The following is a 14605-nucleotide window of genomic DNA, read 5'->3' as shown; positions in this document are numbered from 1 at the left end:
AAGGTAACAAGGTAAGGTATGTTTGCTCCATTTTCACTCTATGCCTCAAAGTTGTTGGGATTGTTTATTAAAATTAGCTGTTAAACAAAAGACTATATGCATAGACAATAAAAAAAACCACAATAGCTAGTTCTCGATTTAATTATTTCTTACAACATAAATAAACCATACACTTTGTTACAACGGAACTTGATGGCTAGTGTGACGCTCAGTGGTGACCGGCAGCCTCTTTCCTCCTGATCTCGGCCCATTTGCTCACATTCTCAGGCGAGTTAGCTGAGAAAGAAAGAATATACCATAGACATAAATAAATATGTTTCTTTTTTGTTTACACAGAATCTCCATAATGAGTAGGGAATGAAGACCATATTAGCTAATACCTAGGACCACAGATAAAACAATGCTAGGGTTTTCATTAGCTAGTTCCAGAAAAAAAAATGCAATATCCCTACCTGTTTGTTTGGTTATGCCATTACACATGATATTCCATTACAAACTATTATCATTACAAACATATTGATTATTGAGTTGGTCCCCCAGCAAAATGGCATGCTAACTGCATTTTAGGATCTATGTAGGTATTCAAAATTCATAATAGATACATAAAAAGGAGGTTATCTTTGCTTAGGTTGTTTCAAATCTTTTATAATGTGGATATTGTTTCAAAATTGTTGAATTCTGTGCATCTCCTGAAGTACACATTATTTTAATTTACAACCTATTGGTTGTAAATTAAAATAAATAATTCTATCTAATAGTATTCTATTAGATAGAAAATGAAATAACAAATATTTTAGTAGCTTAAATTTCCAAAAAGCTGTAACACAACACCAAGTTTGGATTGAGTCAGTGAGCAGTATTTGTATAGGGTTGGATCTTAACTAAAGCGATGGTATGACAATACATAAAGTTTGCAGTGTAAAAATAGAACTGTCACTCTTTCAACATTAGGCCCCATATTAATTTTTATTAGTGTTAGAAAAATTAGATTTATAATTTCTGTGTAAGTAAAAATTAAAACAAAATATATAAGTAGTTCCTCCATTATTATCCCAGTATCTTTCAGGATTATTGAATATTTTCCTGAAAACACCAAACTATATGATATAATTCAATTTGTGCAATAAATATTACATAGAACCTTGTAATGGTGAACCAATTAAATCTTAAGATTATGCTATTTGGAAGGGTAAATATTTATGTATCCACAAGTCTTATGATTTTAATCTCAATTTATGAACATTTCACTATAGCCCACTTCAACTAAGTGTAGTTTAACTCATAGTAATCTATCCAAACTAAAGTTTATAATATGTTCATACATATATCTTTTAATTGAAACTAATTTCGCGTTTTTATCTCTTAGCTCAAGGCACTTAAGCACAGATCCATCTATTGAGTGGTAAGTCCCATTACTTATGTGTGCTAAAGTATGCATTCTTACCCATTTTGTGGATCTTGTAGAAGACAGGGACGCTGACAGCGATTCCGATCATCCAGTAGCGCCAGATCCACTGGTTCTGCACATGGAACTTAAACGGGAACTGCGCTACCTTTGCCGTAAAGGTGTAGGGAAACTTCATCGGGCGGCCTGGAGCGTCCGTCATCGTGGCAGATTATAGTTGCTCTGAAATAATAAGAACAAAATACTATAATTTCGTTCAAAACTACTGGGGCGGCATTCAAATATTTTTTTTGAAAATAGAACATAAATACCCACACAATTAAAATAAAGTGTCGTTTACTAAATGGTCGATAATCTGTAAAAAGGATATTTTAAAAAAAATGCAATATCGATGATCATGTTTTGTAAAAAAAATGACTGCATTATGTAATGACTAAGAAATACATGGTCAATGTCATATTTTATGAACTAACTCAATATTATAGATATTTTTTGAAATTAAATAACGGTTACCTTGTAATAATATTAATTGGCTTACAAAACTCTAAATGAATTTAAAGAATTCTGAAAAATAATTAAATAACTAACCTTTTTCACAAGACTTCGACAGCTCAGGACCACAGACAATATCACTGTACCAAAGAGAATCACAATACTACCATAAACCAAAAAGGTTGAAGTCTATAAAATAATTTATGATCGCTTTTTTTCCTATTACATTCCTATTAATTATAATATACAACTTAAAACATGGTTTAAATGGTTAGAGCTGCGAGCTGGATCAGAAATTCTAGTGTGGCATTCTTAGTAGAGGCTACTGGCTATATATTTTAACGCTGACAACATTAATAAACTCTTTGGTGTGCTGTCACCATAGAGCTGTCACTGTCAACCACATAAAAATGTCAATTCCGTTCTGTGGTGTCGTATTTGTGTGATTAAATGTAATTTTAAAATAATTAAAAACTACTGACAATATAATGTGTGACAATGGCCTCAGTGAAAGTGGCTGTAAGGGTTCGCCCGTTCAATCAAAGGTTAGTTTCGATCATCTTCAAAAAAATATTATAATTAGTGTTTTTGAATATCTATGTATTGTCTCCAGTTATTATTTTAGCAATCTCATTGCACTATTATCTTCATGATTGGCGGGTTGGTGTTGTTTTATACTTGTAACGTGACAACAAGACTTGCAAATGAGGCGTATATTAGTATTGTGAATTGGTTAATTCGTTAGATTTCCATGAGCATTTGAAAGTGCAAAAAAGCGGTGATGTCACGTTAAAATGACAATGACTTTCACGGTTGAGTTGCATTTAGAGCAAACTGTACCTCGGGCACGGTTTTTAGATGAAAGTTGTCGAAAAATGTTAAATAGTTTCCAAGTAGAATTGTGTAAGAATAATTTGTGTGTGGTTGTGCTTTGCGCATGGAATGTATGTGTGTGTGTGTTTACGGCAGGAGGGATGTAAACAACGCACTCGCATGTGGTGTTTACAATATCACATATACTCGAAAATATGTGACAATATGCCAGATGCCAAAACAAAAACTCACAAACACATATTAGTAAACAAATAATATTTTATCATTAAATATAGGTCCTTTAATTTGACTATAGATTATTAAATATCTGTACACTTAATAAATGCTGTCAGTGTAATTGTATATAATAATAAATATATTTTGTACATTGTTTATTGAACAAAAACTATGTGTGTCGGTTGTCAGATCACATTTCCAGGTAGCAGCAAAGATAGACTAAACATATTAATTATCAATAAATGAACTATTGCTTCAGTCTCTTATGATATATTTTAAAAGAAACTTTAAGGTATTTTATATATAAATGATATATATATTGAATACTTCTTGGAATTCCAACTTAACACAACACACCTTTATTCCCAATAGTGGTGCGTAGAGGGCAACCACCAACCAGGGCACCCATTCTTTGCCATATGCGTTGAATTAAAATTATAGAAATGGGAACTTTTTAAAATATGTATTTTTGAAACATTTGTGACTGTTTTACACACTCAAAATAAAAAAAAAATATATATCAATAATTAAATTAAATTAAACAATATTGTTTGTTTTTATTATTGACATTATGTAGTGCATACTTTTCCAGTAATGTTTTTATTCATTTTATTTTTCACACCAAATACAGATAAATTATCTGTGGAAATTGAAATGACATCCACATTTTTAATTTATAAATAAGACTGCGAGATGCTTGGTCAAGTTGATTGCCTCGGTGGCATAGTTGTATTGCACATGCAGTATGACTATTGTGCTGAAGTTGAGTCCCGGGTTGGCGAGTGATATCACTCACCAACTTGGGGATCAAGACACTGTGAGCTCATTCTGCATAGATCGGACCACCAACAACAAAAAAAATTAAAAAGTTGTATAATTGTAAAATGTAGGTAGATATTGTAACTTTGACTTTGCCAATGAACAACACATCAGTCCCCCCCGTGCCCATAAAGGCTGCAAAGTCTTCAAAACATCGGGCAAAAAAAATAATAATTAAAACCACAATAAAATCCGAAAAATAGTTTCATTTCAATGAGTGATATCAGGATTTTCTGCCCAGTATCCTCCTGGAGTCAGGAGTTATGCCCATATAATGTAATAGGCTTGCCCAATATTACATAGGACTTAATAAGTCTGGTGAAATGTGGATGTGTTACACCTCCGCCAGTACCCCTGTCAAGGCATGATGCTATGTATGCAAGATTTTTTAATTTAAATATTGGGTATTGCATGTGTTTTTGCTCTTGTATAAAGTCTTTTCTGCTACAAATGACCCTAAATGACTACCGATCCATAGTGCCAAAAGTATATGTATATACAATGTAGGTAGTATTCATCCAGGACATGGGTATGCCTGTGCCAAATTTCATCCAAATCTGTACAGGAATTACCAGATTACTTTTAACAAACATTTTCACAAGTATTTATAATATTATTACGAAGTAACATTAACAATAAAAACATTGGACAAAAAACCTCTGGACCACATGACATTAGTTTGGTCTACACAACCTTTGCTCTGAGGTGTATAGTACAATTTAAAATGTAATACAATCCGTGCGTGATTCATAAACGCCAACACGTCAATATACTGTTTGTTCATTTCTAAATTGAGGTATTTTTAGCATGCCTTTGCCGTTTATGGCTAATACGTTAACAGCAACTTGAGATGTCATTTGTCATGCGACTATAACTGATTTGTAAATGAATAAATAAAAAATAGCAAAATGTCATGTGAACTTACGGAAACTGGAGTGCCTATTTTTGGTTTAAATATTCTACTAGCTTTTGCCCGCGGCTCCGTCTGCGTAATAAAGTTTTCCGAGCTAAACTTTTCCGTTATAAAAGTCACGCTAAGTATTTTACCGGGAGCCGTTGTTCTTCCCGGGGTCCAAACTAACTCCATACCAAATTTCATCTAAATCCATTGGGTAGTTTTTAAGTTTAACGCGTTCAGGCATATAGATGCAGGACTTTGTATTACGATATATTTTTGTAGAACTTTTTAAGACGAACAATCCCGTCATACATCATTGTTGTATAACTTTAACCGTTTACGCAGCGCACGCAACGGAAGCTCTCAAAACGAATAAATTTTCCCAGTGGTTGCAACATTTTTCATTACTGCTCTGCTCCCATTGGTCGCAGTCTGATGATATATAGCCTTTAGCCATCCTCGATAAATGGGCTATCCAACACTAAAAGAATTTTTCAATTCGAACCGGTAGTTCCTGAGATTAGCGCGTTCAAACAAACAAACAAACTCTTCAGCTTTATATAATAGTATAGATGAACAATAGTAGGTGTATAGTGATAATATCTGGCTATCTCTTTCAAACGCCCATATCGTAACTAGGGTGACGTCACAGTGACTCGCGCGTCTTTCGTTTATGTCATTAGCACTTGCCTTTTCCATCAAGATTGAGTCTTGTAATTAAGTTTTATTGCGATAATTTCGTATTCTTTTGATAAAAACAACAAAGTTAAAACAAGTTAAGTTTTTTTTTATCGTGTTTGAACCAGTCGTCACATAGCCACTTCAGGCTAATTTGATTGCGCCCTAAAATGGCATGGTGACAACTGATGTGAGTCATCAGCAAAATCATTACGTTAGTGACGGGATACACGTATACGCGGTGCTCCCGGCAGTTGACTCACGGGAATTAATTATATTTTATGTTAACCTTGCACGCCATTTTCTTTTCCACGTGCTTTTCTTATCCAATGTGCAGTCGATGTAACACATTTTTCAAGTATTTTTCCGAAAGGTTTTAGCTTTACCGGTCACCTGGCTCACGTAAATTTCTTTGAAAATCCCATATCAGACAAATAGTGTTAAAAACACAAGTTTTACTTGACTATAAAGAATTAACTGAACTTTCCGTTCACGTAGTCAGTGCGAGATGAAGACACGTGATTGTGAACATAATTTGGTCCATTACATAATAGAATGATTTTATAAAACTATTATTTCATTTCTGTGTCATAGGAATACATTTTTTCCTTATTGGGCAATGCCACGATTGGCGCATTCAAATTAATCTAAAATAAAGTACAGTAAGGTAAATCCATACAAAAAAGGCTGCCGCACGGCACATTGAATGCGCCCTAAGTATTCTACTTTAGGGTTTATTGTGTTGTGGCAATTCTTATGGATTTACCTTCTGGCGTGACTAGCATGAATGCGCTGTAAGGTATTCTAATTCTGCCTTGAAGCCGGTGAGGTTCTTTAAATGCAACTGAATAGTGGTTACACAGCACCTAAAGGACTCACCCAAAAGTCCAGTGTCTTTGTATAAGCCGGCCTTCTTGGTTAACAATCGTATAGTCCGATTCAAAAACAGTTTTCGCACTTTGCTGTTTAATAACATACAAAGCTTTATTATCTACAAGAAATACGATATGAAGGTATACGGACTCCCCCAATCTAACTATACATACGAACAAAGTCCCAAAAAACTGTCTGTAAACGATTTTCTCAAAGAGTCAAAATGTACTGAACGGATTTTTATACGGTTTTTACTAAAAGGTAGTGTAATTTTTGAGGAACTTTAAGTCAATAGTACATTACGGTTTATGTAAATTGACCGAAATATAACGATTACTATTGGAGGGGTCGCGTTGTTGTAAAAAAATTGTGGGTTTGGTATTTACGCTGACAAAACTTTGTGATCCACTGATATCCACGCGGGCATAGCCGCGGGCACAACCAGTGCTCTATAATTCAAATTCTAGATCGTATCGCTAATATTTTGGTTAGTCGCGGCACTCGTTCATCTCTTCATTCAATTGTATAATAATATAAAGCGTAATGCGGTTGGACTATAAAAATCGAGACAACCTTTCTCGCAACGTGAGTCCGTACAGATTAGCATTATGAGCACGTATCACGTAAGTAGGGTTGCCGCTTGCAAACATTTTTAAGAAATTAAGTACATTAAGGCTGGAAGAGTAAAGTAAATAGTGCTTGAGACAGAAAAGTATAAAGGTTTTCTTTTTGTTTAAGCCTAGGATTTCGGTTTCGTTCTAAAAGGCTGCATTGCGTCATGCCCGGTCACAGTTGCAATGAAATGAATGCTATTTTTGTCTGGACTCTGAAGTCCGGATACCAGTGATGTTAATAACATTATTTGCAAAATTTTAATTTTATAGTATTAGTAAGTACGGAACAAAATAAAGTTATTTTATTATGGAGTTTGGGAATATTTTCTACCGTGATATGCGCTTCTACAATTCCCGTAAGCCAGATCGATAACGCCTTTTAGTAACATCGAGTAACAGTGCTTGGTGAGCTACAGAACCCAGCAATAATGAGAATATCAAGATTAACCCGGGTACACCGACAAGTGATTATAAAATAATAGCCCGAAAGAAAATATTGTACACCAATATTGACATAAAGATTTTCCCGCCCTCGCACCAACCACTACAACTCCTGTAAGGATCAGTAGTGGCACGCATTTTATGACACCAAGCAGTGAAGCTCGCCGAGTCTCAGGGAACTCTAATTTGTCTTTATTCCACAACGAAATTAATCAAATTAAAAATATTAATTGTCTACTTCCCCCCATAGCAATATTGCCATACTATGGTTGGCAGCCCTACAGTACGTGTGGTCTGTCACTCACTAGGAAGTGAAGCTTACGAAACGTACTCACATTGTATTGTTGCCGGTAAATGTAATATGTCATTGTACAAACTGCATCGTTTCTTACTGACTACGGTCCCTTGTAAAACAGGGCAGAATGCAATTTACCGGGCACATTCTAGACTCTAGGTTCAGTCACTCAATTAGTCTGTCGTCGTTTGCTGATGAACGTAGGCCTGCCCAATAGGGTACCGGACTCATTTTTGTTCTTTACTATTATCAAATACTTACGTCATATAAATTATAACACGCAAGGAATTATTAAAATCCGGTAAAATATCAACAAGTTATAAGTCTTTGAATTTCGGTGGAAGGGTTAATTAACAAGAAACAGAAAAGAGACGAAATACCCACATGTGACGTCATCGGGAATTACGACGCGTGCAAAAGAAAGAGATGAAGCGATATCCCCACAAGGCGCCCACCTCTGCATGTTACAATATTTGAAATATGAATTACTCGCTCATTTTTTAACCAATTTTTATGCAGTTTTCGCAGGAGTGCTTCTTTTTCGTATTATTAACCATTACATATAGAATAATGTAAAAAATCAAACGTAGGCCGGTCCCCTATTGAGCGCCAACCATCCCGGTCTTCAGCAGCAAGCATCCGGTACGGAAGCGGGTCGCATCTTCTACGTAAAAAAAAGAAAATTCTCAAAAATTCTGAAAAATATTCATAACTCGAAAACTATAAAAATCGCAGAATATACATGGGGGCGATTCGGATACCCCAAGGGTGCTCTATCTCTGGACCTCCGCATGACACTATTTCTTGGGACACCCTGTATAGACTGACAAAACGCCACATGATACGAAATGCTGTGTTTATGACCTAGGCATTGCTCAGCGTCTCGGCGATCGACATTCACATCTCCTTGAACTTTACGAAAGAAATTATCGTTAATAATTGAAATAATTTACGATATGATAAAATCGTATCGCAATCATTCAGCTCAATCGATGAGAAGGCAAATATGAAGGTATGTTGGTATGAGAATGTGAAGGTATCTGGGTTTGAATATTGGATGAGAAGCGATGATTATTTATCGCCGTTTTAAATAAGACACCAATCCCTTATTTCGATGTGTCGCGAAAACGGACAAATCAGATTTTTTTGGCAAGATTACAAGTGACTTATTTGATTGCTTTAATCTCAAGATAGGAAAGGAGATTGAGATTGGGATCATTTATTAAAACGGCCGTTAGAGAGCTAGTACTGGGCTGGTATTATTTTATTAAAATAATGTAAACATTTTTAGACGTTTGGTTGTTTGAAACCTCTGACACTCATGAACGTATTTGGATTTAATTATACAGATAGACCATGTCTTGGATTAATCAAATTTTTTGTGTAGTTACTGCGGCTGATCCCGGAACGCAACACACGTGGGCCACTGTCGCGGGTTTTACACGTGGTTGCTATCCAGGCGACAAATATCCAAACAGTGGCGAAACGTCTACACAACCTGATTCTTACCGGCATCCCTTTTAGGTTTATTTACGTCTGTCTTAGTTTCTGTTAAAATGGCAGCGATATATTTACTGATTGATATATGATTTATTTCAATCCGTAAAATGTTATACACTATTTAGATTCCGTCAATATTAACTCTACCACCAGTTCGGAAAGCAGTTCTCACCAGAGAAGAACGGGCAAGAAACTCTGGTGTTGCTCTTTTCAAATCAATTTAAGGTAAAGACTACAATACATCATAAGGAGAGGAGAAAAAAAAATACCATTGGTTTTTTACTGTTGTTTAGAACAGTTCATATATTTATTATGCTTTTTTGCATCGGGTTCGTAGTGTATCGTATCAGTCTCTAATGTCCCAATGTTGGGCAAAGGCCTCCCCAAGATCCTTCCATGAATCACGATCTTGCGCTATAGTGAACCAGTTATTTTTAAATGAATCCAGTTCGTCCCGCCATCTCTTCTTTGGTCTGCCGCGACGATTATGAGCATTGTCAGGGCTCTACAAGGTAGCAATTCTTTGCATCGGGTTACCTTTTGAATAATTTCACTCTTCACCACTGCTACCTAATCAATTGCAAGAACATTATCATTCCAGTTAGTCCTAGTTCTCAAAATGTCGTACTCGCCGGCAGATTGTTTTGATTGTTATCGCCGCGGCCTGGTTACTGAGGTATCGCGGCTAGATCGATAACTGCAGATATTTCGTATCTACGGTGTAGGAAGATATCTAAAAAGTTTAAAGTGTTGGCTCGAAATGTAAAGTAACTCCATAAAGCCCGAAAAATAGTTTTATTCCAATGTCTAACATTCGCGTAACCATAAGAAATCATAAATGCGAAAGTTTGTGAGGATGGATGTATGTATGTTTGTTCCTCTTTCACGAAAAAACTACTGAACGGATTTGGATTATACTTTACAGTAATGTCGGTTATACATCAGGCTATAATTTATAATGATTTTGTGTTATTTGGTCATAATATAACGTTACATGTCAAGTGAGTCAGAAAAAAAATGCTATCTTGGCGTACGCTGCATAAACCGTTGGAGTTAGACAAAGATGATGTACCATAAGATTGTTTGTCTTAAATAGTTCTAAATAAAAGTCCGCGACAGCACATATCTACCTTTTGTGTGGAAGCCACTATGACCAAAATAATCAGCGATAAATATAAAATCGAATACTTTTTTAGCAGGACTGTTATCGTGGCAAACTCCTTGACGCGAGCGAAACCGCGAGCAAAGACTAGTTATAAATTATTACATGTTACCTCGTTTGGCGGTGACTTCACATTACTGAGAAAAAGATCGTAAATACATTCAAAAATGGATATTACTAAGCTTCTCGGTTAGTATTAACTATAAAATATCCCGATGTAATATCTACTGGGGATATGTAACTATAAATACGTTTCGATGGCAGATAATTTTGTACGTAATCATAACATCCTGGAGAGTGTATGTTTCGTGGTACAGCGACTATTAAATATAAACTCATCAAAGAAGTTTTCGGGGTGGTCTGTTGGGGGAAAATGGTCGATCGTTGCTTATTCTCTTCTTGAGTGACTGATAAAGAAAAACACCAAACTCTACCTAGTCTTGCCATAAATATTGTAATAAAGAAAAAAGAAAATTGTTAACTGCAAATAACATTTATTACTTTTACAGTGTGTCAGTTTAATACATAAATATAAAACAATTAAAAATATAAAAAGCTTATTCGAAGTGGTCTCCATTGGCTGCAATACAGTCCTTTAAACGATGAGGCCAGTTATCAATAGAAGCACGCACTCTTTCCATGGGAAAATTCTTCACTGCCAATCGTATAGATTGTTTTAGGGACTCCAAATTATCATGGCGTTTAGAGCAAGCTGTACTCTCTAAAACTGACCACAAATCATAATCCAGCGGATTAAGATCGGGACTAGACGACGGCCAGTCTTCAGCTCTGATGAAGTCCGAAACGTTCGATTCCAACCAAGACTGCGTGGACCGAGCTTTATGACCCGGCGCCGAGTCTTGCTGGAAGGACCATACTTGGTTATTGAACATGGTGATGTTAAGGGGCTTAACTACCTTCTCAAGAATGGTATCTTGATACACTTGTGCCGATGTTTTGATACCTTTTCACAAAAATATGGCTCAGTCACTCCTTCATAGCTAACACCCCACCAAACCATCACTGAAGTCGGATAATGTCCACGTTGCACTCTGTCGACTAATTGGGAAGCTTCCTTAGAGCTTTGAGCATAAATACGGTCATTTTGTTTGTTAAAATGTTGCTCAATTGTAAAAATTTTCTCATCCGTAAACAAAATTTTTCTGTGACCTCCCTTTGCGTACCGCTTCAGTAGTTGTTTCGATTTTACCACCCTATTCTTCTTTAAATTATCAGTTAAGAAATGGCCAGTGCGTCTCTTATAGGCTGCAAGTCCTAAGTCATCTTTTAAAATACGCGACATGGTTCTAGGTGCTATCTTCATTTCCCGAGATAAAATCTTTTGCTTTCGGACAGGATTTCTTCGAATTCTTTCCCTTACTGCTTTGACCACCTTTTTCGTACGAACACTACGTGGACGGCCAGATCTTTTTCTGTCACAAACAGAGGAGGTCTCATTGTACCTATTAATAGCCCGGTACACAAACATTTTACTAATACCAAGTGTATGGAGAGTTTTAAAAATTGCATTTGGCTCCATACCTACTTTGTGTAATGCTATCACAGCGATTCGGTTCTCTTTATCACCCCACACCATTTTAATATCGCAAAATATTTTACAATGTATTGGCGCCAAAATGAGAAAACACAATGAACAATCGTATAAAAATGACAGATTCGAAATTCAAATGTAATATTTTTTTATAATTAAGTGTAACAGTATTTATGGCCAGACTAAGTATATAGTCAATCGAAAACGTAGCTGAACGAATTCAAAATTTCTAAACTCTTCTACTCATTAATTTCAATCGAGATATTTTTTATGTTCATCTGAATAAAGTAAACCCTTTTAAGTTCATTTTAGTGGAAAAAACGTTTGTTGAAGAGCACAAAAGGTTTAAAGTAGACTAGAGCTCTTCATAGAGCCCGATTTCTGCCGGCTTCTCTTTACATAGAATTTATGTAATTTTAATGATCATTAGTATGATTTGCAGACTGCATTTATGCATAATATAATATAATAATATCAGCCCTGTGTTATATACTTGCCCACTGCTGAGCACGGGCCTCCTCTACTACTGAGAGGGATTAGGCCTTAGTTCACCAGGCTGGCCTAGTGCGGATTGGTAGACTTCACACAACTTCGAAATTCCTATAGAGAACTTCTCAGATGTACAGGTTTCCTCACGATGTTTTCTTTCACCGTTAAAGCGAACGATAAATTCACAAAGAATACACACATGATTTTTTAGAAAAGTCAAAGGTGTGTGCCCTTGGAATTTGAACCTGCGGACATTCGTCTTGGCAGTGCGTTCTACACCCAACTAGGCTATCGATACTTCACAATTTATGCATATTAGTAGGTACCTATATCATGTCGGGTTCTCTTTAAGAAAACTTCACCTTTCGCCACTGCTAAATATAATTTTCAAGAACGGACAACACACTAAAGCATTACGTCGTATTGAACACGCGATAATAATGTAAACATTGTGCCGGCCTTGCAACAGTTTTCCGTTTAGAGAATCGCCAGGTGATCTCAGATGAGTTTATTATAGGTTTGATTCGAAGTAGTGCACTCATCACTGCGTCTTCATGAGGTAGACATAGAGACTACTATACTTTAATTTATTGCTTTGAATGACGAGACGAACTTGCCGTTCGATGGTAAGCGATACGACCACCCATAAACAGTAGGAACATTAGCCAACACCTTGAATTACAAAGTATTGTTTGGTATTCCACTGCGTTCGCCATTCTGAGACATGAGATGTTAAGTCTTATTATGTCCAGTAATTACACTGGCTACAATGTTCGTCCGGAATAGTGACTACACACTGCTAGTTGGCAGCAGAAATAGACTTTGCGGTGGTGATATACCAGTGATATACCAGTGACGAAGGGTCCACATAACCCGATATAACCGGCTTCCCTTTCGTAATTTATATAAAATCTAATCATTAGGACGATTTGCAGAGACGATTATGAATATTATTAATACTTATAAGTGGAATGCCCTATTGGAAAATTTCATTCTTTGCCACGTTGATATACACAGCTTTCGCTCTTCCCAATACATTTTCCTAAACAGAATCAAACTTATGACCTTCTACTACGCGTCTGCTGCGTAACGAAGGCCGCCGCGGAACACTGATAAACGTATTCAATATTCGAATTACAGTAAATCTATTTTCCGTGTACGCATCGTAAACTGATTACTGATTAATTGATTGTGAATTATTGTATGAATCATTCGCTGGATTGTTTTAGAGTTTAATAGTTTTTGCTGGCGTCTTCGCCCGTGTGAAGTTTTCCGGGACAAAAGTCCCGCTGTATATTTTCCCGGGATAGAAAGTAGCCTATAACCATTCCAGGGTCTTAAACTATCTCCATACGAAATTTCTTAAAATCCTTTTAATAGATTTTGAGAAAATCGATAACATAGGTACAGACAGACGGAAAAGGAGACTTTGTTTTATAGTGTGTACAGATTGCGAAAATAGAGATTTGTTTCAAGGACTTCCGTTTTTGTAACGAATTGAAATGTTAAATTAAATAATATTATTTACACACGTGTGAATACGTTTACACCTCTATCTTCATAAGGGTAGGCAGATGTGTATATAACGGACGCGGGTTTGACTGGCCTTAACGTGATACGAGTGAACCTATTATTTGAAATAACAAAAAAAAAATATTTTCAGACACCAATTTAAATTCTCTACAAAACAGAGATATTTGGTTTGTATCAAAAAATTCATACTGATTTGGGTGCCGGATTCGAACACTGGACCACACGGTTCGTAGGCGTGGTGCGTTGGCACTGTACTAATGACCTCTAGTTCTGACTAGGCGACATGTAATATGTAAATACGCGAATACGCTAAAAGTAATTAAGATAAGGAGTTCCTGACCACGTTCGACTTACCGTCTTTCTTAATACGTTATCTGATGTCGTTATAGATAAACTACTACGTACAGTCAGCCACAAAAGTAGCTGAACAAATAAAAAAAATCAAACGGTCTATATACTTTTCTGTCCCGACATGTTTCTTTCTTGGCAAAAATAAAATAGGCAGGATTTACTGGTGGTAGGTCTCTCATGTGTGCGAGTCCGCCTGGGTAGGTACCACGGCAATATCTATTTCTATGTAGTCACTGTTGTGTTCTGGTTTGAAGAACATTGTAGCCAGTGTAACTACTAGACATAATAAGAACTAACATCTAACGTCTCGGGAGTGCGAGCTCAGTGGAATATCGAACAATACTTTGTAATTCAAGGTGTTGGATAGTGTTTCTACTGTATATGGGCGGTCGTATCGCTAACCATCAGGCGAAAGGCAAGCTCGTTTCGTCATTCTATAAAAAAAAAAACAAA

The 14605-nt window shown here is 36.1% G+C and overlaps 2 protein-coding genes across 4 annotated transcripts in view; one reads left to right on the top strand and one right to left on the bottom strand.

Moving 5' to 3' along the window:
• Positions 1 to 125: 125 nt before the first annotated feature.
• LOC115449228 lies at positions 126 to 2115 on the bottom strand. Of its 2 annotated transcripts, none has more exons than XM_030176977.2 (3): positions 1994 to 2115; positions 1445 to 1627; positions 126 to 276 (listed from the first exon to the last, which is right to left on the bottom strand). In XM_030176977.2, exons 2-3 carry the CDS (start codon positions 1605 to 1607, stop codon positions 209 to 211), a joined length of 231 nt encoding a protein of 76 aa, XP_030032837.1. In that variant the 5' UTR covers positions 1608 to 1627; positions 1994 to 2115; the 3' UTR covers positions 126 to 208. The 2 variants fall into 2 exon arrangements, with proteins under 2 accessions (XP_030032837.1, XP_030032846.1); XM_030176986.2 differs by having other exon boundaries at positions 1919 to 2042.
• A 163-nt stretch (positions 2116 to 2278) lies between these two features.
• LOC115449385 (kinesin-like protein Klp98A) overlaps positions 2279 to 14605 on the top strand; it is a 55726-nt gene continuing 43399 nt past the window's right edge. For both annotated transcript variants that reach the window (XR_005112292.1, XM_030177192.2), the window contains exon 1: positions 2279 to 2442. Coding sequence is in view for 1 of the 2 variants with exons in the window: in XM_030177192.2 (XP_030033052.1) it covers positions 2396 to 2442 (47 nt within the window). In the remaining variant the exon portion in view is untranslated. The remainder of the gene's footprint in view (positions 2443 to 14605) is intronic.

The sequence above is a fragment of the Manduca sexta genome, chromosome 13, assembly GCF_014839805.1.
Source record: "Manduca sexta isolate Smith_Timp_Sample1 chromosome 13, JHU_Msex_v1.0, whole genome shotgun sequence".
NCBI classification, from domain to species: domain Eukaryota; kingdom Metazoa; phylum Arthropoda; class Insecta; order Lepidoptera; family Sphingidae; genus Manduca; species Manduca sexta.
This window is presented reverse-complemented; position numbering and strand designations above follow the sequence as displayed.

Bases quoted from the DNA above. Each gene is read 5' to 3' on its own strand.
- LOC115449228 (XM_030176977.2), bottom strand. From the start codon at position 1,607: ATGACGGACGCTCCAGGCCGCCCGATGAAGTTTCCCTACACCTTTACG. The intron at 277-1,444 runs GTAAGAATGCAT...TTTCTTTCTCAG, and splicing joins CTACAAGATCCACAAAATGG to CTAACTCGCCTGAGAATGTG.